Below are 26,540 nucleotides of genomic sequence, written 5' to 3'. Positions count from 1 at the left end.
TTTTTAAAAATATACCTTTTACTGATATGTCAACTTTTAAAAACTGTTTCTACTTTTTTTGATAATAACATATATTCGTTGTTCCTCTGCTTTTATAACAAAAAAGGGTGCAGTTAGGAACCTGTCTCCTGTTTAAGAAATTAAGCTTTTCCAATATACTCCTTGAAACATCTTAGAACATCTGAGAAAAATCTATCATTTCTGTAACACAGACTGTTCAGGCTGTGCTGCACTCTTGTGCATGTCTACATGCACTTTTGCTGAAGTGTCTGCACAGCCACTGCATCAATGTCAGTCAGATCAGGTCAGGAGCTCAATCTCTACTCCTGGCACCTTTTAGAATTCTCCTGTTCAAGGATGTTTAAAGGTAGACTCAGATATAGTGTACTTGAAACCAGCTGATGTACAGCCAAAGGTCTTTCCTAAAGACAAGCAAATGTTTTACAAATACATATCACACAAGAAAACTCCCTGCACAAAATGTATTAATAGGCTACAAACAAAAAACTGGGAAATATGTTTGAAGTATTATCAAAACTGTCATCAGAATGCTGACAAGGAGTCTCCTAAAAATACCTTTACAAAAATGTGACCAGGAGTCAAATAAGCAACAATAGTCTAGAACTTTGAGTTTAATGATTTAAGAAGCTAGTGGGAATCAACTATTTAGGGTGATTTAAGCTGTGTTAGTCCCACTCCACCCACAGAAAGGGAAGGCAAGTCCCTGCATCTAAACAATACTGGTCAGCAGTGAATTTCAGCTTTTGTCTGAGAGAAGGCAAAGATTGCTTCATAGGTCTTTTCCATTTGTAAATCAGTAAATTGCAAATATTCAACTGTGTTAAAAATTGTGAGGAAACATGCCTGAAAAATCTTCGAAAATACTTATTCCTGCCTTTTCCTTTTCCCCTTAAGTACCGAAGGGAAAGCTTAGTGCTGTTCTGCTAGCATTGCTCAGCACCACTCAGGTCATCTGAGGGAGGCTCTGGAGTGAAACAAGTCAGCTCATCCCCAAAGGCATCCATGTGCTGCATGCACAGAGCTCCCAGCCTTCCATGACTACACAGGCAGAAAGTTAACACATGATGTACAGCTGGGGGAAGAGTGATAGAAATTTTGGATGACAGCATTAATATACTGCATGAATCTCCCTAAAGAGCCAGAGATTTCAGGCAGAATTTTTTGTTTGAGTGTAAATTACTTGAATCTGGTTTCACGTTAAAAATCAAGATTAACTCCCCTGTCTTTTACATAATGATTTGGGCTAATTACCTTTTTATAGTCTCTTGTTATTAAAAGCTCTAAAGCATCCAGTTTTGGATTGCAAAGAGACAGGACTTAATTTCAGAAATAGAAAAAAGAGAATGATAATTCAGACATGCAAACAGAGCTACCAAGCCAAGGAATGTACAGATTAAAAGTTTGAATTAGGATCCAAAAGAATGTGAGATATATATAATTTCATAACATGTGATTATAGTTTAATTATTTTTCCAATTAGCATCTTAACACAAAGACCCCACCAGAGGAAGATTTTAAACTAACTCACAGGGAAATATCTTTCCCATGAGGTGAACTTGATTGACTTTGACAAGATATCTGGTATCTCAGCCTCAGCTGACTGCTGACCTGTACTGCAGTCAAAGCGTGGAACTAATTTCTTGTCACAGATCATTGCAAATACTAAGAAGAACCTATTATTTCTCCCCAGAAATTTTAAATAAACCTGAGTTGAAGCTGGATTGGAAATAGAGGCTAAACTTGGGGTAGTGCTAAGAACTCCACTAGTCCATCAGCTAGAGTTTCTTCCAAAAACTTTGCCACAATTATTTTATAGCAATCCTGGTTCCTGGTCTGTCCCAGGATAACAATTCAGTAAATAAATTTAGATCCTTGTGAGTATTGAGGCTTTGCTTGTTGGTGCTACATAAGCCAAGTTAACAATTTTACATCATCTGAATAGTAAATGCATTGTATATACTTTTTTGTATCCAGTATGTGAGAAATACTAAACATATCCAATTTTTGTATTTCATTCGTTCCTTAATTTCAGTAGATTTTTGAGCCCTTAGATTTAACAGGCCAAATCTATGCATAGGTTTTATAAATTTTTGTGAAATTAGTTTGAGCAGTACAGATAAATTGGTACAAACACTAACAAATTATTAATCTGAAATTAACATGCTGCTATTCATGACAGAGTCAAACACTTGGATTTTGTTATATCTGGAATACAGCTCTTGTTAAACCTGGTGATGCTCAACAGCAAACCTTCTCTGGGTTACTGTTTTGTAGAGGTAGTGCTCTTCATTTTGTTATGCTTCTGTCCATCTGCTCTGCAGATTAAGCAGGGATGCATAATTATCTGAAAAATATAAAACAATTTCTTAACAGTCACGTTTGACATCTTGGCTTTCCTTGGAACAATTACTTGATTTCCGCCCAGCCCCTCCTCCCAGTTAAAGACAGTAAGCTGATTAATGGAATGCCACTAACAGGAATTAGCTAAAATGCTATTAGATACAGTACAGTGGCTGAATGAAAAAGAAAGACCTGGCATCTAAACTCATTTCCAAACAATCATAGTAAAAATTTACAAACAATATTGTTTTAAAGAGTAAATGCTTTATGGGAATACCAAAATTTTAATGGACAAAAGAATGGATGAAACCAAGAGAAGGAAGAAAACTATGTCTGTTCAGCTTGATCAAAGCAAATTCATGAAGCTGAAGCAGTTGAGGTTTAATTTGAGAGGATCACTTATATGTGATATGCAGCTGCACAGTACAGTTCACATGCAGAAGACAGAGGCCAAATTTAAGAGGTGATTAAGCAGTTATGAGGCTCTGTAGGTCCTGTGGCAACTTTACACTTTTTAATGGAATTTCTTCCTCTTTAGGCCTACCTTGATGCCTGAGCCATGGAAGTCTCATTTTTCCAGGTGCTGCTGAGCTGAAATGCTTAAGAGAGGGTGTTCTCAGTGCACAGCCCACCAGTGCATCTCCATATTCTGTGTCAGAAGCACAACAAAGCTGAGTCTGTCCAGCCAGGACAATGTCAGGGAAATCTGTGCTTTGACTCCAGAGCACTGAATATAAAATTCCATGCTTTTATAAACCAACCTGGACAGTGCTGTGCTTCAAAGCACAGCCTGTTTTAAGTCAGCTTTAAGTTAACTCCAATTCAGCCGAGAATATCTCAGGACAAAACCTTTGAAGCCAGGCAGCTTTGAAAATCTCTCTGGTGTGCTCTTCACTGAGTAGAATAAATAGGCTGATCTGGGGTTTTGTGAACCTCCCTTCCATCCTTCCAAGAATGCAGGGCCAGATACTGATGTCTGCAGAATTTTTAGACCTGTCAAGGGACCAAGTTGGTCAGTCTGAACAATTTTTAAGATGATGAAGCAGATTACTGATAGCACTGAATTAACTCCCCAGTTATGTGTCTGTTGGCATGTTATGAAAAGAGGAAGGCAAAGTTTAAACCTAAGCTAAGAAATTCAACAAATTTAAGAGGGTTTGAAACACTGTGGAAAATTAAAATAGGTTCATGCATCAGCACATTGTGTCTGTAATGTTACAAATGCAGAATTAGAGGTTTTATCATTAACCCCAGGCAGAGCTTATATTGATTGCAAATTGAGTTTACTACAATTTGCAATAAAAGAATACCAGGTGTACAGAAAAGTGAAGACCTTGATTTGCATGCAATTGCATATGAGGATTTTACTCACAATTACCACAGATAGGGATAAATGAGATTTTAATGGTTTCTAATTGATGTTTTAGCTTGAAGTTTGCCATCTGCTGCTGTATAATAAGGGTTATATCTGCAGTAAACTTGACTTTTTCCCGTTTCACTTCAGTCTTGGTCTCTGATCACTTATGCCATGTTGTAATGATAGTTGACTCCAACTACAGCACAACTCACAAGATAATTCATCCAAATGCCACTGGAGGCAGTTTCAGACTGTATCAAATTTGTCCAATCAGCTCAAGATAATTCCTCAAGATTAAAGACTCACCTACATGTAACCCAAATAAATAATGTATAGTGCACCTCTACTGTTAGGGCGAATAAAAAGATTTGAAGAATCTTTGTCCTTCATATTGTCCATTATCTCATCTGCCCTCTGGTTGATATGATGGACAAACTGTGGAGAACTGACATTCAAAAAGTAAGGCTAGAACTTTAAAATGAGAAAGGGGTAGAAGGATGGTGCTTGGTGGTGTCCTTGCCATAGGTGTTTTGAAAGTTAAAAGCCTCATGGCCTCAAAAAGACAGAACAAGTCCATTGGGAGCCATTAAATATAACACTTCCTTTGGCACAAACCATCCCTGAGCCATAGGGCAGAAGTTTCTTGCCAGGCAATTTGCTGAGGATTTCAGATGTGAGATCTCCTTGAATTCCTGGTGTTACTTTAGCACATCTGGAATTTGTGTCTTTAACTCCTTATTCTGCACTTTGGGTGAGAAGACAGCATTAATCCCTTCAAACGAATATATCTTGGTTTTGAGGATGGAGATTTTCCTGTTCTCATATATTAACCAGGCTCTGTCTCAGTTTTTAATCAGAAGGCAAATCAATTCCTTTAATCTTTCTTTAAATGGAAGTTATGGAAAATGCCATTTGACATGCATGAAATAAGCAGCAAAGTTTTCCAAAAGGAAAGGACTTATTTTTGTACTTTGATCTCTGGTATTAATGCAATCTGAAATATTACTTCATGAATAGAAATTACAATGCATTACTTGATTAGAGTTTAATTGTATCTAGAATTAAATGATAAAGTTGTTGAGTAGTTTTTAGGAATTCAATCTTAGATTAGTTCCAAGGTGTTCTACTAGGTTCAGGTGTTCCTGAGTTATGGAATGCTTTTGAAATAACTCAGCATTTGCCCAAAGTGAGGCATTTCTTCTAGTACTGGTTAGCTGCAGTTGCCAATTTTTGCTACATGAAGGATTAGTCTAAGATAGATTAGCCTAAAACATTGGGCTTAAAATCCAGCTGCATAAATGAGAAATATTCTTTATATGTTGCACATTAAAAAGTGAATGCAAATTACAGCTGCTCCTACTAACAGAGCCTTTGTGACAGACCACGAGAATTTCAGCTTTGCTCCTGGGTAACTAAGTTAGCAGAATGCCTGACTGCCTGAAAATGCTCTCTTTATGAGCAAAAACAGAGCATGGACTTTTATTGCAGTCACTGCCAGAGCTCTGTTTTTGGAGTTCTGCTCCAAGTAAAATTGAAAATCTCAGGTTTTTCAAAATGATATGTGGCAGAAAAATGTTGGCACCAAAACCAGATGAATTTATGTCTTCATTCTGAACTCTAGTGACTTGGAAATAACTGTCTGCTAATTGTATAGTTGTTAGATGCAAAATGCATTCAGATGTATTTGAAATTTAATTAAAATGTTTTCTTGATCAATTATTGCTAGAGAAACACTTGGCCTGTATGGTATGAGTCAAGTCTATGAAGCAAACTAATTTCTAAAGTAATAAAATAATAATGAGTATACTTAAAAAAAATTGAGTAACTATTATTCTTAAAGCATAAGGCCAGATGCCTATGCTTGAATGAAGTCGCAAAGGGCAGCATCCACTGGGATGAGGCAGAAATTCAGTCTGGGCAATGGGATGTTCAACACATTAACTCTGGGGCTTCATTGCTAAAACCTCTCAGATGCAGGGGACTCACTTTAACAGAACGGTTCTGGGTGATAAAACCCAAAACTTCACAGCCCCCGTTCTTAACAGAAGCCCCTGATGTGCCAAGGGTTGTTGAAAGCTCTGCCCAGGAGACTAAGTAGGTATAATAGCAGCATTGTGAAAGATTTTCCCATATGGATATTGCAGAACTGAACGATGAAAGCTTGGAATCTCCTGAAATTGAAGGTAATGATCCCAATCTTGCTGAATGGCTATAACCCTTTTTTATTTTAACTTCTCCAAAATACAGTTTTATTGGAAGAGGGAAAAAAATCCAAACCAAATATGTATTTCCAAGTTTTCTTTTTTTTTTGTATGAACTTTAAGTTTAAATTAACTTTAACTTAATCTTCAGTAACTCAGTTCAATTAAAAAAGCATTTTAAAAGATGATATATAGACTCTTTTAAAAGGTGCTGTGTAAACTCACCTGGTTTGGTTACTTAGGAAGTTTTTTTACTTTGAAGTATTAACTGGTGCTATCACAGATCACCATGGAAGAGAAGTGCCTTTGGGCTTTAACCTGCAAAGAATTAATGCTTCTGTCTAACCATCCACAGGGCCCTCTTGCAGAAACTGAGATTATGATATTTAATCAAAAGACAGGGGAAAAAATAGAAGAAGTAATTTTGAAAAATGTTTGTTCCCATGTTTAGTAGGTTTATTCCAAAAGAGATGTTAAGGAGAGGTGTCAAACTTTACTGTCAATAGAGCTCAAAGCCTAATCACGAATTTCAGATACAACAAACACAATGACATTCACAGAAGAGAAAACAGATTTGCAAATAGTTTGTTCTACAGTACCATATGTAATTTTATTGTCTGCTGAATTTTCGTGACTATAAAGCATCTTAACAAGAATTCAGTGCAAAAGCCAGAATAATTCCTCTTCGAGAAGAGCCATTTCCAAGAAGCTTCACGTCAGAATTATTTTTGTGACTTATCAAAATTTCTTTTTGCACCTGAATCCTACACACAAAAACAAATATCTCTTTCTGACTAGGTATTTTTATATCTCCATGTGTATTTCAGAATTCCATCCCTGGATAGTATGCTGAGCTGGCTAAGAATAGCAAGTGGAAGATATCTTTATAGAAAACCTTGTGTGGGTCTATAAAGAGAGTATTGAAAGCTCAGGGACTGCAACCTCACTTCAAAAAAAAAAAAAATAAAATCAGCAACAACTTTTTAAATTTCATTCAACTTTGATCTAGATATAACTTATGTTCAGAAGTTTTCCTGGAATTTTTCCATTGTGCTTCAAAAATTTATTTTCAAATTTTCATTTTCCTAAAATTGTGTTCTTGCTTTTTACACAGATTCATTCTCATTTATTTCTTTTTTAAATTGATTTAAAATGTCTGACTGCATTTGTCTGCTTTATTTCAGGAAAAACTGTGGTAATTCCATGTTACAAAAAGTAGCACTGCTTGTACTGTTGAGATACACATTGCTGTTTATTTTCTCAAATGATGATTCATGTAAATAGGATATACATGAACTAAAAATCCTAATATTTCAATATGCTTTGTGATCATCATCTTAATTGGTATTTAAATTTAGCTCATGTTCTCAGCATTTAAGAACAGAACTGTTGCAATGCTCCATTTGTTTGATAATATTTCTGATCCAAATGCTAGGTTTGCTCAGCATTTCATCTTGGGGTTTGTGTTGGAAATGCAAAGTGGATGTGGCCAGTGCCTTCTTGCTCTCCTTGTTCTTCTTTGATTTCTGAAGGAATGCCTAGAATGTTACCTAACCTGAATGATCAAATTCTCCTTTCTCTTCATTGCTGTTAATATAGTGATCTACTCTATAAGATCATCTTATTTCTTGCAGATGAATGATGCAATGGGATTTGAATTGCCATGGGTGTATTTTGTCAGTCTCGTCATCTTTGGGTCATTTTTCGTACTAAATCTTGTTCTTGGTGTATTGAGCGGGTAAGCACACACCTTTTTCATCATGAAGGCAGAGTCCTGAATTCAGTTGCCATGAACACACAGGTTATCTCATACAGGTGAAACTTCAGTTGGGATGACATAATTCAGTAAACCTCTATTGCTTCCTCCACTAACTATAGCACAAAAAGTTTTCCTGGAGCTCTCATATAAATAACATACAAATACCAAAATCGGAGTTTAGATCTATCAGCACATATTCTTCATATCCTTTTGGCAAAGTTATAAAATAAGACTAACACTTCTCATGCACTCAGTAGATGTTATTACAGTTAATCCTCTAAAGCCTCACATCTACATCAAAATTTGGGTAAGTAAATTTAAACAATTGTTCGTTCACTTTTTAAAGATCTGGACAAGCCATAAACTTTGTGTTGAACCTACGTGATCTGGCAGCTGCAAAAAGGACTCTGCTGTTTAATGAATGACTGAATCATAACTTATTTCCTTGCGTTTTACAGGTAAATGATGCAATAGGATGTGAGTGGCCATGGATCTATTTTGTTAGTCTTATCATCCTTGGCTCATTTTTCGTACTTAACCTGGTTCTTGGTGTACTTAGTGGGTAAGCAGTTGAGTTAACATTGTGTATGCTACTGCTAATTGTAAGATGGCCTCTGCATTTACTCCAGCTTCTCAGCAATGGCTTTTTTGCATGCACTTGAGATTCTTGTGTCATCCTAGCAGTGTTTGCTCTTTGGACTGAACTGTGTGATTTGAGTGCCTGTATCTGTCTTGACATCACGTTCACCATGCTTGCCAAAAATATTCACTCAGTGAGGCACTAATCTCCTTATTCTATAATATTCCTGCAGGGAAAAAGATTTTGTGCAGAGAGATGGGTGGTGCACCCTTACAAATGTTCTTCCCTGTTGTTATATACAAGTATCTTTTTCTGAAAGACCAACTTTTGCTTTTCTTCAGATAGTCATAGTGCAATTCGAATGTTATTTATGCTTACCAGTCACATATTTTGCTCAAAATACAGCAAAATCTTTTTAATATGTGCTTCAAGGCCTGTCTCACAGAGAGTGTGGCTGCACTACCCCAACACAGTGTTCAGTGGTTCCTGGGTTGTAGAGCTGTGAACTGCTGTGACAACCTGCACCAGGAACTGATACATTTATCAATAATAATATATCAATTTCATATAGCTGTCAGTGGTGGGGTTTGTCATAGCTTTTTGTTGGTTTGTGCACCAGCCAAGAACTAAAGCCATGTCAGTTCTAGCTGTATAATGTGCTTTAAAACTGCAGTTTGTGGCAAGAGTTTTCCAGATTTTCTTTTTACAAAGTCTCCTAATGTGAATTTACAGCCCTATTTCCTTTGCCATTTCCTGATTTCTAACACACTTGAGTATGGGAAGCTCCAGTTTATGGTAAAGATATTTTTGGATAAATAGATGAAAGTTCCAACTTCCATTTGAATGCTGGAAAGACAATTACTATGGCTGCATATATATAGGTTTTAGTTATACAGCAAACAATATTGTTCTGGCAATCTCAGGCAAGTTGTGCCATCTTTGTCAGCCAGCAGAAAAACTTCCCTTGTGTGGAAAGCAGCCTGACAGTGCAGTAGGGGTTGTCAGGATGCTGATAGTGCAGCCCTGCTCATAGTTTTGCCACACTGGATCCATTCTATCTGAAGGAAATAATAAGGCATTATTATATTCCTGGAAATCAGATAAGCAAATAAGATTTTCAGGTGTTGATGTAACTTCGTTACAAGAGCTCTTTTATTTGATGAATGGTTTTACAATGTGCTTTTTAAAATATTTAGTCATTTATCTGTGATAGATTATTGTTGCACACAGGAAACCATGGTAAGCATAGTTTTACCTTACTGTCAGACTTGCTTTATAAAGCAGATGTTTAAAAGAAAAATGGTAGTGCTGAAACAACACTGCCGATTTTTAGATTTAATCTCGTCATTCCAAGATTTATACAGTCACATCAGCTTTGTTTTATCCAAGGACAAATGTGAAAATTGTTGCAAAACTGAGGGCCAAGTTTCAGCCACACTGGAAAATGAAATAAGAAGATGGACAGATAAATGAGTGTAGTTATAGTGTAATTTATTTCTTCTTTTGATGCTGTTACCTAACGTTGCTGTGTGACTGCCCTTTCCACTGAAGTCATTACAGGATTAGGCTCACAGTTCCTTCTCTGGCCCTTAAGAACATCACAAGCACCAATTAGTTTTCTTCCTGTCCTGTAAAGGTGTCTGGTAACAGATAATGAATTTTCCTGTTTTTCCTTCCATGACTCAAATTGTTATAGGTTTCAGATTTTTCTGTCTTTAAAAAAAAAAAATTTACAGGGAAAGTGACACCAAAATTGGCGTTTTGTTGCATGTGTTAATTTCTTTTCCTGCAGTCATGGAAATGTAGAGATACTCTCATAAATCAGCTTAACATTTGATTTAATATGTTAAAGTACTGTGTGAAGTTTTCAAAATTATGATGCATATATTTTTTGGAATATGGAGTAGTTTTTTAGCTGCCATTCCAATAGCGGGAAGAGATATCCCCTTGTCCTTGGGTTCCTTTTGGCAGACAAGAAATCACCACCTATTTCTAGGTTTTGTGTGATCCAGAGATCTTCAATGCTCCTCACAATCCTTGCTGGCTTTCCTTGGATTTTCAATGCATGGAAATGGCAGTGAAAAGTGGGATGTGAACTTTCCTTATATTCATCAAGCCATTAATTGCTAAATTTATTTTCCTGCTGCAGTGTCAGCCAGGGTCAATTGAGTGCTCAGGGTGCCTGATGAATTGTCTGAATCCATGTTTGCCCTAAATACATGAAAGAACCTTCCCAAAACTCCCATTTTTTGTTTTCTTTCTGAAGACAATGTCACTGGAGAGCTGAGACACATCCTGTATAAATATCACCAAAGACTGACATTGAAAGTGCAAGGAGAAAGTTGAAGGAGATACTCCTAAAAGATACATGCTATGATTGCATAGCAAACTGATATTTGGTACAGAAGTGAAGAGAATGTCTTGGCATACTTGTTTGAAACTCTGAAAAACAAGGGCCAGTGTGGAATACTGGTGCTCTAAATTATTTTGATCAGTATATGACAGTTGTATATAAATAATTTTCCCCATATGTTCTGTTTAGAGCCACTAGTCTAGTCTAAATTTTACAGATTTTTTTTTATTTACTAGTATTTTGATATACTATTTGATGTACTAGTAAAATCCAAAGGATGTTTTTGTTTTTCTTAGTAGAAAGGTATTTTTCATTCTGAGCCAAGTATTGAATATATAACACATACTTTATTTGGTTCTATTTAAAAGTTATTGGCTCTTATGTTTTGTGCTCTTCAAACCATAACACAAAAACTTGGTCTGTGATACATCTACAGATAAATTTTACTAAATCAGTCAAATATCAAGAAAGTAAAAATTATGCCAATTTACTTGAAAAGCATGGCTTTGCATACAGATTTTGAAAGTGGAATCTGAATGCTTAATACCTTTTCTGTATGAAAGTGTTACTTCCTTTATATCAGGTTATGCCGTGCACATTTAAATCTGTTTGCTGTTTTTGACCTGCTTTTTGTTTTAAAATATTCAGTTATTCTCTTTGCACTCCTTTGTTTTTCTGTGACCATCTGCCCCTTTGTATTTCTGTAATGCCTCTTGTGCACTGCATGTTTGATGTATTTAGATACTATAAAATGGATGAGAATGATGATTTGGCAGATCTTTTGTTTTCCATCTAGCTCTTTCTGAAGGTGAGTATTTCCTGGTGATCCGTGTCAGTCTTGCCTGCAGAAGCTGACATTCTTAAAAATACAGTTAATATTTTTAATATCAGTAGTGTAAATGAATAGAAATAATGTGTGTATGGAATTTGCATGTGGTACATATTGTAATTTCTGCACGGCAGCTGACTGTGGAGATTTTTTCCTAAGAAATTTTCTTGAATAACAAGGATGGAGAGAATTCATAGGCTTGAGTAAATTCAGCTTTTTCAAAAAACTCTACAAAAACTCTAAAAACCTCTTTTTACTCTGCATTAGACACAAGGAATATTTGCATTACTCTAAAAGTGAATTCTTTGAAGGCACGAAACACTAAGCATAGAAATTGGGAGCTCAGGACAGGTCGCCTCCAGATATTCCAGTGTAGAAGACCAGAGCATATCATGGCTGTTGGTGCAAAAGAGTGAGCTGAAATTGAAAGTTAGAAATTATGAGGTTAAGGTTAATAGAAAGTTTGCAAATAAAGGGTAGGATGAAGATACTCATCTACTGAAAGTGTAGAAAGTTGAAATAAAAAAAAAAAAGTTAAAATAGGCATGTCAGTAATTCAGCATGTATTAAACTGGTTTGCTACGAACAGAGGAAATAAATTATAAAACTTCAAAACTTATTTATCAAGAGGCATGGCTTTTAATGGTGCATGATAATTTATTCCTGAAGATGGTCCTTATCATTAGGAGATGGGTTCTGCTGATGGCATTTTCTGCTAAGGCATTGGTATTTCTTTGGGTAGCTATGGGAACAAAACACACTTTATTCACTTTATTTCAAACACACTTTTTTAAATCTATAAGTTCAATTTATTACCTTACCAAAGGATACCAAAACATAAGCTTTGACATGTCCTTATATCCTCCTACAGGTGATCTTGCAGGTTACTAAGTGAATGTTAGCTTTTTCAATTTCTTTCCGCTAGTATTATTATTTGCAGTGTTTGTACATAGTGATTCTAAAAGCTAAGGGTGTGTATTCATCCACCCCAGTCTCCCAGCAATATCTGTCAATTAATGTCATATAAAATATAACATTTGGTGCAGATAAGCTTGTAGACCTAAGAACTGTTGTCTGCAGTATATATGGAAAAAATCATAAAAAAAGACATTTGAATAATGATGCACCAAATAGAAAACGGCAGTAAACTGCCATCCATAGCCTTTCAGCAAAAGGAGAATTAACCGTTTTTGGCAGTGTTCCTTTTCACAGCACCAGGGAGGCCTTAGTGAAAAATATAAAATAAAAATTATTGCTGAAAATCTAAGTCCTTCCTGAGGATAAACTGAATCTACATTGAAAACAAGGAGAGGGACTCCAGCTGTAGATCTCGGGAAATTATAAGCTGAAGCAAGCTCATTTAATTTCTGTGTCCTGGTGAAAATAAAAACTCACATAAATAAAAAACAAGGAAATGTTATATTGGATCATTCAATTGAATATACTAACAATAATTAATCAGAAAATACTTTCAGCTGTATACAGCAGTAAATAATTGATTGCCTTAGACAGAAACCACTAAAGTCAGTGTGGACAGTTCTGTACTCTTGAATAAGAACTTGGAGGGAACTGATTTTATTTCAGTCCTGTCTGAACTCACCACACCGAGATTTTTTGGGGATTAGTCCCATGGGGTGCTTGTCTGTGAGCCCCTGGGAGGGAACAAACCATGGAAGCTTCAGAAACTCCACTGAGAGGGCACATCCCAATGTCAGGGATGGCAATGTTTGGTCTTGTGCTCAGAACTGCCCCTTCATCTTCCAAGAAGTCCAGAGTGTCCTGAGCCAAATGGGTCTTGAGAAGGGGCACATCTTAATATTCAGATCTAATTAACAATGGTCTGAAATATCAGATCTCAGCTTTGTTGCTCTATCAAATGGTTCCCTATCTGTCAGTTCCTACCGATGGTCCCATAGCACCCTTGGGCTCCCTGGCACAGTAAGGCTGTACAGGCCCTTGCTCCTCAGAACTGCTGCTGGAGCTGTTGAATGCACATTTTGTTAATTACTAACCAACTGCACAGAGATAGCCATGGGTAGGTAATACCAGTTTGCATTTCCCCAGCAAGAGCCCAGTGTTCCTTGCTCAAGGAAAATTCCTGCTGGGATTTTTTGGTTTTGTCCTACAGTAATAATTCTAGTGTTCAGCCTGTGAATTTTTTTCCCCTAAAAGAAGGGGAGAAAATTATGTATACAAATCTCCTGTAATTAAAGATGTGATGTTACTTGGCCTTTTTTATGTCTTTCCACATCTGTTACACTTTACACCCAGCTGTGAGCTGCTGTCTGTGCTTAGCTTGTACACTTGAAGTAGTTTTAGTTCTCTGACTTGATTCTGCTGATTTGTTGGTTGGTATGGTTACCACTGTGTGAAGCCTCTCCTGCAAGTCTGGTGGCCAACACTGTACTCCTGTGAGTACATTTTTGTTATTATGTGACTGTTCTCTGTGAATAAATGAGTCTGGGATGTCTGGATGGCAGTTCTACATATAGATTTAGCTTAACACTTTCTACATACCAGACCCTGTGTGCAGTGAGCTCTGTACTGCTGGAGATTCACTCTCCTTCCCACTGCATTTGCAGTGACACAAAAGGGCAGGAATATGGCTAACAAAGGATTTGTGTCCTGGTTTATGCTTAGCTATCAAAAGCACCCATTTGTTGCATATCATCAATGCCTGGAGATGCACAGGAGTTTCAGCAACTCTTGTGGTGCTGCACAGGCCCCCTGATGAAATATCCCTGGCCCTTAGCATGGGAAAGGTTTCAGCCAGTCAAGGGCTGTATAGGTGTCTCTAGTTTTTATATCTGAATATACAGAGAGAAGGAAGAGTATACCCAAAGCATTTCAACAAATTGCCTTAGGATTTTTGGTTCAAATGATCCTGCCTGTAATTTAAGGTGTGAGAACCAGGGAGATGTAATTGAGTCCCAGCAGGCACTCCCTGCTGCCACTTCCCCCTTGTTGCATCAAGCCATTTCCAACTGATGCACACCAGCAGGAGTTATTTCACTCTGCTGAAAAAAGAAAAATCTGACATGATTACCCCAGACTATTGAAGCATGAAGTCAAGCCCTGCATTTTATATGCTTCTGCCTCAACAGCCATTGATGATGATGGTGTTGTGCCTGAGAAATGAGATCATCTTTCTGCTAGGAGACAAGGAATTTTTGGGCAACAGAAATAAACCCTGATTTTTATATAGTAGGTTAGTTATTACTAAAAGTAAATGAGATTATGTAAATTAGTCTCCATCCAATGCTTTATTTTGCAAGTGATGTCTCTATTGTACTGCAGATGCAGCACCCCCTGCCCAAAATAATTTCCAATATCAGATCCAGGTCATTTTATCAAACCCGAATGAAGTATGTGTTTCAAAGTTAGCTCTTGGCACAGGCATTTGTGAAACCAAATATTTACAGAGCTTAAGTCCACTTAGTGCAATTAATATGCAGTTTCTTGAGCCTGTCAGCTTCAGAGGCTGCTGGTCTGAGTGCTGGGTTGATGACAGGGAGGCCAGTTCAGGCCACCAGTCTGACCATATCAGTCCCTGTTGCCTGCAGAGCCAAAAGCTTTTCTTTTCTGCCCTGGACCCACCCTTCCCACTCCACAGCCATGAAATGCTGCACAAGCAGCTGCCTTAGTCCTCCTTCCAGGAGATCAGCCAATGTCTATGTATCTTTATCTAAATATTCAAGTATCTTTTTCTCTAGATGTCTTTGTCAGAAGCTTTAAAGAGCCAACATATCTCCCTTTTCTCACCTCCATCATCTTTTTCAAATTGCTTATTTCTTGACCAAAAAAAGGAGATGTTTTTGTTTTGCCAACAGGAGACTCATTACTTTCAAATTCTATTAAATTCTCCCTTCTTATTCATGTCATTTCACTAAAAGGAGTATGTACCTATATGTCTGAGGGATGTCCCTTCATTGTGGATGTGACAGAAAAAAAATACCATAGACCTAGATTCTTCCCTCCTCTGAAGAAAATTGTCTTCTCATGTTTTGTAGTTCCTTATAAACAGTCAAGCTTTAAAAATAAAATTAAATTTTTTAAATATCGTGGAAATAAGCACCCTTTCATCTCCCCCTACTAATAAATTGCAGCAGCCTGTAGCAAGGCAGCATTTGAATTCTGTGCAGCATTAAAAGGAAAGGTCAGAATCAGCTGTGTATATAAAAAATTAGGTTTAATTCTCTGCATTCCACTGTTTTAATGTGAAGTCAGAGAGTGATTCAGCCATGGGTGAAATGCTGTTCAAAGTATCAGCCTTGCCAGCTGATTAATTAAAAAATTATTTTGTTCACTTCACTCTATATAATAACAGCAACTTTTGTTTTACTTCACCCTCATGCATCACATCTCCTTTGAATTAATGAGAAATACCTGAAGGACTTTAAATGAAAAAGACATGAATACTAAGTAAAAGCCAGCAAGGCTTGTTACTTCTCATTTCCTACTCTGCCATGATAGCTCTTTCTCCAAAGATACTGCCTGTGGGAAGTGAGTCACGAGTGCGTTGCCTCAGTCAGGTGTAAAGGACAGTCTCTAATCCTCTGGGAGAAGCTTAAACCCAGCATTCCTTAACCCAAACAGCTTCTTATTGACTTGTGAAATTACTCTGTTTTTTTTTCAGAGTGATTATCTTTCAGAGAGGTCTTTAGAACTCTCTCACTGGCATTTTTGTGAGGAGATGATGGCCTCTTGCAGAATCTTGTCCTTGGATGGGAGGTGAAGGGTAGCAAATGCAAAGCAAGCGCTGGCATTCTTCAGCTTCATTAGAGTGCCATCAGATGGAACAGGATGATCCCCATGTGCCAAGCTGAAATGCTGTTGAATTAAGTCCTCAGCTGTAAAGGATGTAGTGCCTGCCTCTTAGCATTTGCAGCAGAAAGCTGTGTAACTTCTGCAACATAACAATAAAAAAACCTCCAGCATCTCTGTAGTTGTATGTAAACAGCTTAACACTTAAATTTACTGATGTCCTCTAAACACTAAATTTTTGCTGTGAAACATTTAAAGACTAAAAAAGCTAATAAAAATAAATAAGAAACCCTCTGGAGAGATTGTCTTTCCAATTCTAAATAAAGTGTATGTCATCAAACTGAAATATTATATTGAAAAACTGAGACTTTCTGTTACTCTGTTCTGTTTTCTTAGGGCAGTATTTTTATTGCTAATTGTTTTACCTTCTTAAAATATTTTTCTATCTTATGCTAATTTTATAGTATTTTCCACTTGAAAATTATATTATTGGGTGGTTCAATAAATTTCCCTTTAAGAGCATATTAATTAGGGAATATTTTCAGATGAAATTTTCCAATAAATAAAGGAGTTCCAAATTCATAGTAAATGAAATTGCTCTAGCCATTTTTTTAAGTTTAACTTAAGCCCTATTGTAAGATTAAAGTAAGTAGCAATAGGACAAGGGGTAAACAGATTAAAACTGAATGTAGTTCAGTATTAGGAAGAAACTTTTCCCTGGCACGGGTTTCCCAGAGAAACTGTGGCTGCCGCATCCCTGGAAGTGTCCAAGGCCAGGCTGGACAGGGCTTGGGGTGACCTGGGAGAGGGGAAGATGTCTCTGCCCATGGCAGGAACAAGGAATGGGATGAGCTTTGAGGTCCCTCTGAGCCCAAACCCTTCAATGATTAAAGTGTTAGTCAGAACAAGCTTAACTTTAAATACTGAATTGTATGTACTTAGAATACAGTCCAAAAGATCCTTGTCTGCCCCTAACACTACATAATGATACTCAGATAAATTGGAATGTGTTGATCCTTGTAGCAAAGGGGGTTGCTCATTTGGAGCTCTGGATCACACCAAAAATTGTAATAATGGTGAGATGTGGGGGAGAATATACTTGTTAATTGTCTTGAGTCATATATCATTCAGGGACTCTTAGATTTACAGGGTAATTCAAGTTGAAAAAGACCTTAGGAGGCCATTTTATCCAATAACCTTGTCAAAGAGCATGGTTTTATTATTTTTATTGTCATTCCATGATAATTCATGGATTGATCCTAATCATGAACTAAAATGGATAGATAGTCCAATACATTGTTTTGAGATTGAGGCAATAAGGATTAATTGAGGATTAAGTTTCTGTTTCTGTGAGAACAGGACTCCTAGGTTGTGTTGCAGGGAGCAAATTTCCAACAGCACAGGAGTCTGTGTGTGATATAGTTAAGGGAGAACCCAATAGTGGAGTTCTGCAATACTGTATGTTTGGACATGGCTGGGAGAGGAAGGATTTTAGAACTAGTTATTACAATTTTATTTTCACTGAAACATAATACTTAAATGTGAAATTGCTTCATTATTGCAAGTTAATTTATATTTGTAGGTAAAAGCAATTTTAAAATCTGTAAGATTTAAGAAGAGCAGTAATTAAATGAGGAGAATGGACTCTTCCTTTATGGGAAGTGTCAAAAATATTGGTTAATTTTGATTGAAGCATAAAAGCTCTGAAAGTTGAGATGTAATGTGGTAGGGATTTGCCATGACTTCTTTGCACCTCTACCTTGTTTTCAAAGCAGCGCTCAAATCTTCGGTGTATTTTCTATGTCACATTGTTAATCTGCACAAAGTGCCATGACTTTGATCAAAATACCAGGGAGTTTGTCAATCAGTATTTGTTTTCTGCTTTATCTGCATTTGATAGAGAATTTTCCAAAGAAAGGGAAAAAGCCAAGGCCCGAGGTGACTTTCAGAAGCTACGTGAAAAACAACAGCTGGAAGAAGATCTGAAGGGATATTTGGACTGGATTACCCAGGCAGAAGACATTGACCCCGAGAATGATGAAGAGGCTGATGAAGAAGGCAAGAGGAACAGTACGTATTCTTTCCACTCTGCTTCTGTGGGGATGGTCTGACTCCTCCTGGGGGTGTTTCACTGCAGGGAATGCAGCCTGTCCAGTGCTTTCCCTTTCCCAGTTTGCAGAAGTGTTGGTTAGCAGAACAATGGTCTGTTAAAATGGAGATGCTGCATTGTGGAAGATAATTTGTAATCTTACAACAAAATTCGTTTTGGGGTGTCCATGTATAAACCACTGTCTGCACTCAGTCACTACTGAGACTTACAAACTTTGCTTTATTTGTGTTCTGGAAAGAATTAGTGCAGAGAAGCCATTTGCCACTAAGTGTCATTGTAAATCCTTAGAATGTGTTTTCCTGTGGGAGCATGCAAGGGAAATAATAAAGAGCCTAAAAATATGGCCAAAGCTACAGTCAAGAAATAACCTTGTGCTAATACTGAGGATTTTTGTTGTTGAAATAGGGAAATGACATTCTGTGTCTTTCTTTTTGATATTCAGAGTACAATAGAAAATATTTTTACTACTCGTCTTAACTGGATGTACAATAAATGAAATCTTGTGGGACTTTCATTTGACACTAAGAAATATAATTTATGATGTATTTATTTGACAGTGGGCTATTATAAACAGGTAATTTATCTTGTAGTGACCCTCTTGTGCTTCTAACCTGAGTCCTAAGGTATAAGAACAAGATAATTTTGTGATCCTATAAAAACTAGAAGTTATAATTGATTTCTGTGTATCTGAAAATTCTATTAACAGCAGTATTTTAATGTCATAATTTAGCAGTGGTTATTTTAGCCTCTTTATCATGTTTGCAGAGTAGTAGTTAAAATTTTCATGAGAAGTTTTAGAGCAGTACATAAATGAGAACACAGACTCAGGATGTGGTTACTGATTTAACACTAAATCCAAATTTCAGTATATATTCTAATGCTACGTAGTACCTTGTTATTAATGTTCTACCCTGGAAAGTCAGGGATACCAGATTAGCTAGAGTATTTTTAAAGGGAAATGGTTTATCAAAGACAACTCAGAATAGTATTTTCTGTGCTGAAATGATACATTATTACCATTGCTTTTCTACTAGTGTTGCTGATTTACTGTGAACTCTTTTAAGTCACAGTAGTTTTCAGGTGCAGTAACTGACAAAAACTATGTTGTTTCATTTTGAGGTATCTGTTTTTTAACTAATCTCTGTATCGCAGAGGTAGCAGTAGTTTTTCAAAATCTTTGAGTTTCAGAATTTTATTAGTCCTTTAGCTCACAGTAAAAGCAGAGTATGGGAGTATGGAACCATGTTACTGGCTGGAAGGACATGGGTTTTATGAGACTGGAAGGCAACCTGTGAGTTGGTGTTGATTCCAACATCACTGGAGAGGAATAATTTATGTCTATTGGAAAATGTGTTGCACAAATAGAATTTTTATCTAGAACAGTGCAAAAAAGCCAGAGTTCACTACACTTAGTTATTGCTACTAATGTGTGGAAGGAGTACATAAACTGTGGGCTTGAGTACCAATAGAAAATCCTAAGCCTGAATGTAAAAGATGGCACATTTAATGGAGTAAATACACGTTGTACAAGGCTGATGTATAGAACCGTAGGTGAGTTTGCATAGAGTGCTGGATGGCTGGACTGTCAGCTATGGTGCCAAAGGGCTGGGTTTACAGGTGAAATCCTGGGAACCTTGTCTTGTTCAAATTGGATGTTTGTTAATAGGCTGCAAAAAAACCTTTTTGCTCTGGCATTCCTTAAACAGCTTTGAGGTCATACAGATAAAATATACTTTGCATAGCTACTGAGTTTGAAAGAACTTGTAAGTCTAAACTGTTAACTTAGGTATAATTTTAGGCTAAGTTAAAGGTTTTGATTTGCAGAGGGAAAATAGAAGGAACGTAGTTAAAAGAGTTTTAAGAGAAATGCCAAGAATTTAATTTCAGGCAGACATATATACATTTGTGTGGAAATTTCCAGTGAATAGGCAATCTCCTAGCACTCCTGGATTTATGCACATGTCCTAAAATATGTGGCTTGGTATTTCATTCTTAATATCAACTGCAACAGCCTGTAAAGAAGGAAGGGTTGCTGAGTTGCTTTACTTCCTTGCATTTCAGATATTATTAGGAAATAAATTCAGTTGAAATATATTGGTGAAGTTTTCTCTTGAGCCATTTTAGAAACATGAAGTAGAGCTGGGTCCCAAGACAGAATAATAAATAATTTTCAGGCTTCTCGGCAACTGTGTCCCTACTTTGAATATCTGAACCTCTGGGTGATCCAGATTACTGCTGGTTTATGGCGATGGAAGATCACCATGGTGCTCTTCAGTGATGTAGAAGATGTTTATGAAAGGTTTATTATGAAAGATGAAGATGTTTAGGATACAGAAGGTCTCTGTGGCAGGCAAAGATAGAGATTTCAAAGATGGTTAAGTCAGTGATTAATAGTTTCTCCCGTAATTACTTAAAATTACAGTTGAGGTTCCTGCAATGCACCCCCAGCATTTGAAAATTTCTATTCAGAGAAGTCATTAAGTTATTTATTTATGAATCCTGTGCATTTGTACATCTCTCTTGCTGATAACGGGCAGATATTCAATGCTGTTGAATAACAGAATACCTTTTAATCGTCAGAATTGTAAACATGCCTTTAGTGAAAGTTGGAAGTCTTTATTATGAACCAATAGCTGATTATCCTGAAGTCAATGTAAAAACTTCCGTTGCCTTCAAAGCACTGCGAATTTAGCTCAAAATGCGAGGATCCGTGAGAGGTGAGGGGTTCAGCTGTGATCAGTCGTGCTGCCGGTGATTTCCGTTTGTTTTGCCTAACCTTGCCTGTGTTGTGTGTACGGACACGTTTTTGTTTTTTGCGTTGCGACTGCTGCCACCTCCCGCGTCACTGCTGGGATTACATGTGCTTCCCCAGGGCTTACACTGGCTGACTTAATGGAAGACAAGAAGAAAAGCAGACTTAGCTGCTTTGGCCGTTCTTCCAATAAACATGGTAAAACGTGTTCGGATTTGCAGTTGAATTTTCTTTTGTGCCAATACTGCATTGGATGTGGTAGCTTTCAGGGGCACAGATTGTTTGCATTTCTATATCCGAGGCATAACCCTCTGTAGCATGGAACCCCTCGTGCATGCAGACCTTCCTCCTGCTGGTTGAAGTGCATGTTTGAAATAGAGGTGCTGCTCTACCTCCCTAAAGCAGAGTGTTCAATCCCTTCAGATTTCCACTCAAGCGTCTTTGTCTCTGGCTGTTCTTGAAGGATAGGTTTTCTTTCTCAAAAGTCAGGTAAACCAGGTCAAAAATGTATTTTAAATTTAGGTGTGAAGAAAGTAATAAAAGTCTTTTATGAGTTTTATAATGCATCATATTGTAAGCTTAGAACAGTGTGATTATAATATTTACTATTTACTTTTGATACTTTTGATGTAGAATCTAACAAAACACAACAAGCTTTTACTGTATATCTCCTTTTGCTATTGATGGTTTTGTTTCTGTAATTTGTTTTATTCACTAGTCTCCACCCACAATGGAGATGAATAGAAGGTTTAGAGTATGACAGTTATTTTCAAATCTGCCTGTTTCAAATACTGCCAAATGTCCTGTTTGGACATGAGCACAGTTGCAGAAATTAGGAGATATAGTTTTAATCCTATCTGCAACTGAGTTATTTGACCAACTGGCTTTCCTGCTGTCCTACCAATCACTAGGCTAGTGGCCTAGACTGAGGTTGAAAACTCATCCAGTTACTTTAGAGAATGCAGAATTCTAAGTCAGAAATTGCTGCTACCCAGTGGACTCATTTTATACAAACACTGATTCTGCTTGAAATTCTTTGTGCAACAGTTACATATATTGTCTGATAATTCACTCAGCTCTATGTGAACAGAAATAGTTTTTCTATAAAAATTATGAGAAGACAGCTGCAATTTTACTTTGAACTATGCATTTCAACACAACCCTTAGACAAGCTGGTTCAGGTTCTGATGTCTGCCAGGAGGCAGCTCAGCCCTGGCTGAAAGCCTGCTGTCACCTGCTGGCTGTGGCTGCTGTGTCATGACTGGTGCCTGACCTTGCAAGTCAAAGGCATCCCAAACTCATGGGCACTGACTTGAATTCTTCTGCCTTGCAGGGCAGGTGCACCTTTTGTGAGCAGGGTTTTCCCAAAGTACAATTTAATGGCCTAAGTTTATTTCTTCCTGAGTTCATGAGGTGATTATGCTGATCCAAGGAGTTGGAGCTTAGACTGTCTCTGGATTAGAAACACCACACTAAATATTTTTCTTTGTATTTCCTCTACTTGTATTTCCATTAAAAGCAACATGTATGTAGAATATGCAACATTCCCAAGGTGCACAGTGTCATCCTCAGGCTACAAGTGGTTGGTTCAGTGATGCTACTGTAACAAAACCCGATTAATTTGCACTCCTACTGCTATGCAGCCCACCTTATACTGCTTTTCCATGGGCTGCCTATAGAAAGAGAGAGCCCATAAGAATGATCTACAACATTAAATCTGCACTATGAAAAATGATATCGTGCTACACTAGCATGGAGAACATCTTCCAAGCAGACTCTCCTTAAACTGAATTTACCCCGAGAAGCTTCACAGTCAGAAGAGATAGTGCCACTTCTTTCTGAAGTGTTTTCTGGGCAGAAGACTCAGGAAAATTTGAGATGAATTCGTAATGAAAATGTTGCCACTTTGGGGATATTTTTTTTTTTTTTTTCACTCTGTTCTCCTGTTTGACTACCTCAAAGATTTGGTAAAAAGGATTCAGAAAATTAATGTATTTTGAGAATTCATGTAATCTGAGAAAGAATTAGGACAATTTTGGAGTTCAGGCAATTGGTTGGCTGTTACTAGCAAACAGAAGGTGACATTTTTTGTAAGACTGGTATAAAATTTTACCAGTTTAAAATAATGCCAAGATCCTCTGCAGAAGCAAATACTGATGAGCTGTGCAGATCACTTCTACAGCACTTTTCCTTCAGCACATATAACCACAAGGCTGCCCAACAAGCACCAGTGTGAAAATGACAACAGCCTATGGATTGAAAATGCACAGTTGAAGTTGAAATAATTTACATTAGAGAGGAAAACATTTCTAACAATAACACTTGACACCACAATTCAGTAATTCAGGTTGCAATTTGGCCTGCTCCTGGATTCTGCAGTGACACTGAATTGTTGTATTTCAGGATTATGGAATTTATTTCTCCTGACTCTACCTGTCGAGGGCACATCGCTGCTGATAGACAGTGGCTTGCTCTTCGCTGTGCATTAATTATGTTACATCCTGGAGTGGGGATTGCAGTCCCTGCTCCAAAGTCTGAAAACTCCATAGAGTACCTTGTGAATAAAATGGACTTGTTTTTCTCATGTTACATTCTTATCCACAGAAGCAAAATGTAGTAGTTGATGTATTTCACCTGTTTTCTATCCACTCAGGAAAGTATTAAGCTGCATGCTGTATGGGTTGCTTATATTGTCTAATGCAAGCATTCTTTTGTTTGAAACCAGTTAGCTGAATTGAAGACATTATTAGATTTAGAAATCTAGATAATCTTTCAGAAGAATGCCAAAATAAGGGCAAAAGTCAATAAAGAAAAGAGAAAATTTGGAATCTTCCTTTAAATACTGGGGTGCCAGTTTTACAAGATCTCAGAGCTGACCCTGCTGAGGTCAGTCTCTCAAAAGTCTCTCAAAATTGTGTGCTGTGTTTGCCTCATGGGCACCACCTGCCCCTATGGAGCTGTGGCCATGGAATGGAGTTGTTTTGACACCTGGCAGGTTGCTTGCATTAGCAGAGTGGATGTGGACATGCAGTGCTGCTCTTTTCTCCTGGCTAAAGACCTGATGACTTGCTGGCATTGCTGGAGCTGGACTTCCACACGGTGCCTTTCTCAGTACTTCTGTCAAGTTTCAATTTTGACATATAAATTACAGTTTAATGACATCTGAGTTTCTAATGTGAATTTGTTGGGTTTTTTCCCCTCTTCTGTTTGTAATACAGCACCTGCAAGTCACTGATAGAGATGGAACAACATCCCTGTGGTGTGTGAAACACAGTAACATTCTGATGTATTTAATAATTAGCAGAACTGACATTCACTTCAATAGGGACAAAGATATTTTTACTTTGTTTTTCTTCACAAATCCTGTTCAAAAGGGGCTGGTATTTCTTACTGTGGGCAAACACATAAAGTCAGGGTAGACTTGAGTTAAAATTACAGTACTGCACTTTTACATGCATTTGCATTACTTACATTGAATGTAGTTTTTTTGTCACTCAGTGGAATGACACTTTAGGAAGAACCAAATTCTAGGTAATTTTATTTTTTTCAGGGGATGGAAGAGTTGATAAATTTGAAATACAAGTGTGGGACACATTGTACATATGCAATAATGATGCAAGTAGGCCTAGCTATGATTTCCTGGCAGCTCTTAATTATATGTGAAACAAGACTTCTGCTTATTACTACTCTTATTTTGTAGTTGCCCTCACAAGTGCTGAAATGTTCATCATTAGGTGACTATAATGTGTTTTCTAACAGCAGTCAAGTCACCTGGCACAAGACAACCTATTCAGTTCTTTACCAGACAGGGAAAACCCTTATTTACATTTCAAAAGACACTGGCATTTTGAAATAAAAATTCTTAGTTCCAAAGCCCTGAGACTACATTTGAAACAATTTTGTGATTTTTTTTTCTTTAACCCTTTGAAATTTTAATAGTTGAATTTGAACATCAAAGATTTTTTTCTTTACTTTTGAGTGAAATTCTTTTTGAACTCTGACTTTAAGCTGTGAAGTTCTTACACAACTAGAAAAAATTGTTGTTTTAAAACTGATTTATAAAGGGAAGCATGATATTAGAGCTGAGACACTTGCAGGTGCTAACCAGAGACTTTTAATATATAAAGTCATTACAGTAATATTTTAAAAGAATCACCAGAACAGAAGAACCTTGTGAAAGAAGGTTTTGCTGTGCTTACTGCCTGAAGTGCTTTGTTTATTCAAACACCTGCATGGACATTTTGGATCTTTCTTTGTTATGCCACTCTGTTTAGCATTTCATATGACAGTGACTTGCCTTTGGGGACAGATTCTCAGCTGTTGCAAACAGTAGCTGAGCACCTGGCCTGCACAGACCTGCCAGTCTCCAGCTTGGATGGGACTGATGGGCACAGAAACCAAACCAGCACTTCCCACTCCCCTCTATCTTCACGTCAGTGTTGAGGCAATACAGGGGCTGTGCAGAGAGACTGTTCCAACAGTTATCACTTTGTTCCTGATTTGTTCAGAAATCAGAAAATTCAGGGTCTGATTCTTAAATTTCATATCATCCTTTAGGCTGCCAAAATAGTGAGATTTCCCTATCAGAAGTTGGCAGTACAGCCCTTCTGCCCTTGGTGCTCTCAGTCCACAGACATTGCCTTAAACCCTTCCCACCAAACCAAACAAAATAATCCAACCGAGAAAACCATCAAAACATGGAGGGTACGCACCAGAATGCCTTTAGAATGATCTGTTTTTCTTTTTCTCTTGCTGTTTTACAGTAATTTCAGTGCATCTTGCACCTCTCTTATGTTTCCTAATTTAAATGGTATTTCTAATGTATAGACCAGCAACATTAATTTACCCTTTTCTTGTTCCTGAGGTTTTCCTTTCATGCTTGTTTTGCAGACATGGTAGCAGTGCTCTCCCCTAGGAAGTACTGAGAACTTTGGCTGTTCATCATTTCCTAACACTTTTTGACATAAAGTGTCCTCCCTCTATATTTCAGTTGATTTGAAGACAAATGGTGATGACCCAGCTGTAAATGAGTTTTGTCTAAAAAACCATCAGCTACAATTGCTAACCACTCAGTAATGACCTGCTATATGTCTAATAATTCACTCTGTGGCAAATGTAATTGTCCCCTTTTTATTAGCTGTAATTCTCATCATGCTTTGAAGGACCATTCTCCCATTCCCCATGCTCCTGCCTGCTGCTCACACAGTATTTGCAGGCACATTTACTTTCTGGCATCTTGCCTCGATAATTCATAATGTCAGTAAAAGCAAAGAGTGGTCAGTGTGACCACGGTGTGATTGTTCCTGCTTTCAGAAGTTAGATGATTTTTCTTGGAATCAGCGAGCTTGTTTACAGCACTTCAGTTGAAAAGCACCTCCAAAGTGTTAACAGAACACTTCTCAAAGCGGAAAGTTACAGAATCTAGCTCAGGTTAATTCCTTTGCTGGGCTAGCATACTCTGTGCAAACCTCCTT

General features: G+C 37.3%; 1 protein-coding gene across 22 annotated transcripts in view; it reads left to right on the top strand.

The window, feature by feature from the left end:
• Positions 1-26,540, top strand: part of CACNA1D (calcium voltage-gated channel subunit alpha1 D) — a 168,727-nt gene that overhangs the window by 72,058 nt on the left and 70,129 nt on the right. For 16 of the 22 annotated variants that reach the window (XM_086846684.1, XM_086846699.1, XM_086846702.1 and 13 more), the window contains 2 exons: positions 8,137-8,240; positions 18,105-18,274. In XM_086846684.1, coding sequence (XP_086702810.1) covers positions 8,137-8,240; positions 18,105-18,274 — 274 coding nt within the window. Of the gene's footprint in view, positions 1-7,553; positions 7,658-8,136; positions 8,241-18,104; positions 18,275-26,540 lie in introns of all 22 variants that reach the window. The other 6 variants (XM_086846698.1, XM_086846703.1, XM_086846691.1 and 3 more) reach the window with 1 other exon arrangement.

The sequence above is a fragment of the Cyanistes caeruleus genome, chromosome 11, assembly GCF_971803275.1.
Source record: "Cyanistes caeruleus chromosome 11, bCyaCae1.hap1.1, whole genome shotgun sequence".
Lineage (NCBI taxonomy): Eukaryota > Metazoa > Chordata > Aves > Passeriformes > Paridae > Cyanistes > Cyanistes caeruleus.
The sequence above is the reverse complement of the archived record's forward strand: the minus strand, read 5'-3'. Positions and strand labels throughout refer to the sequence as shown.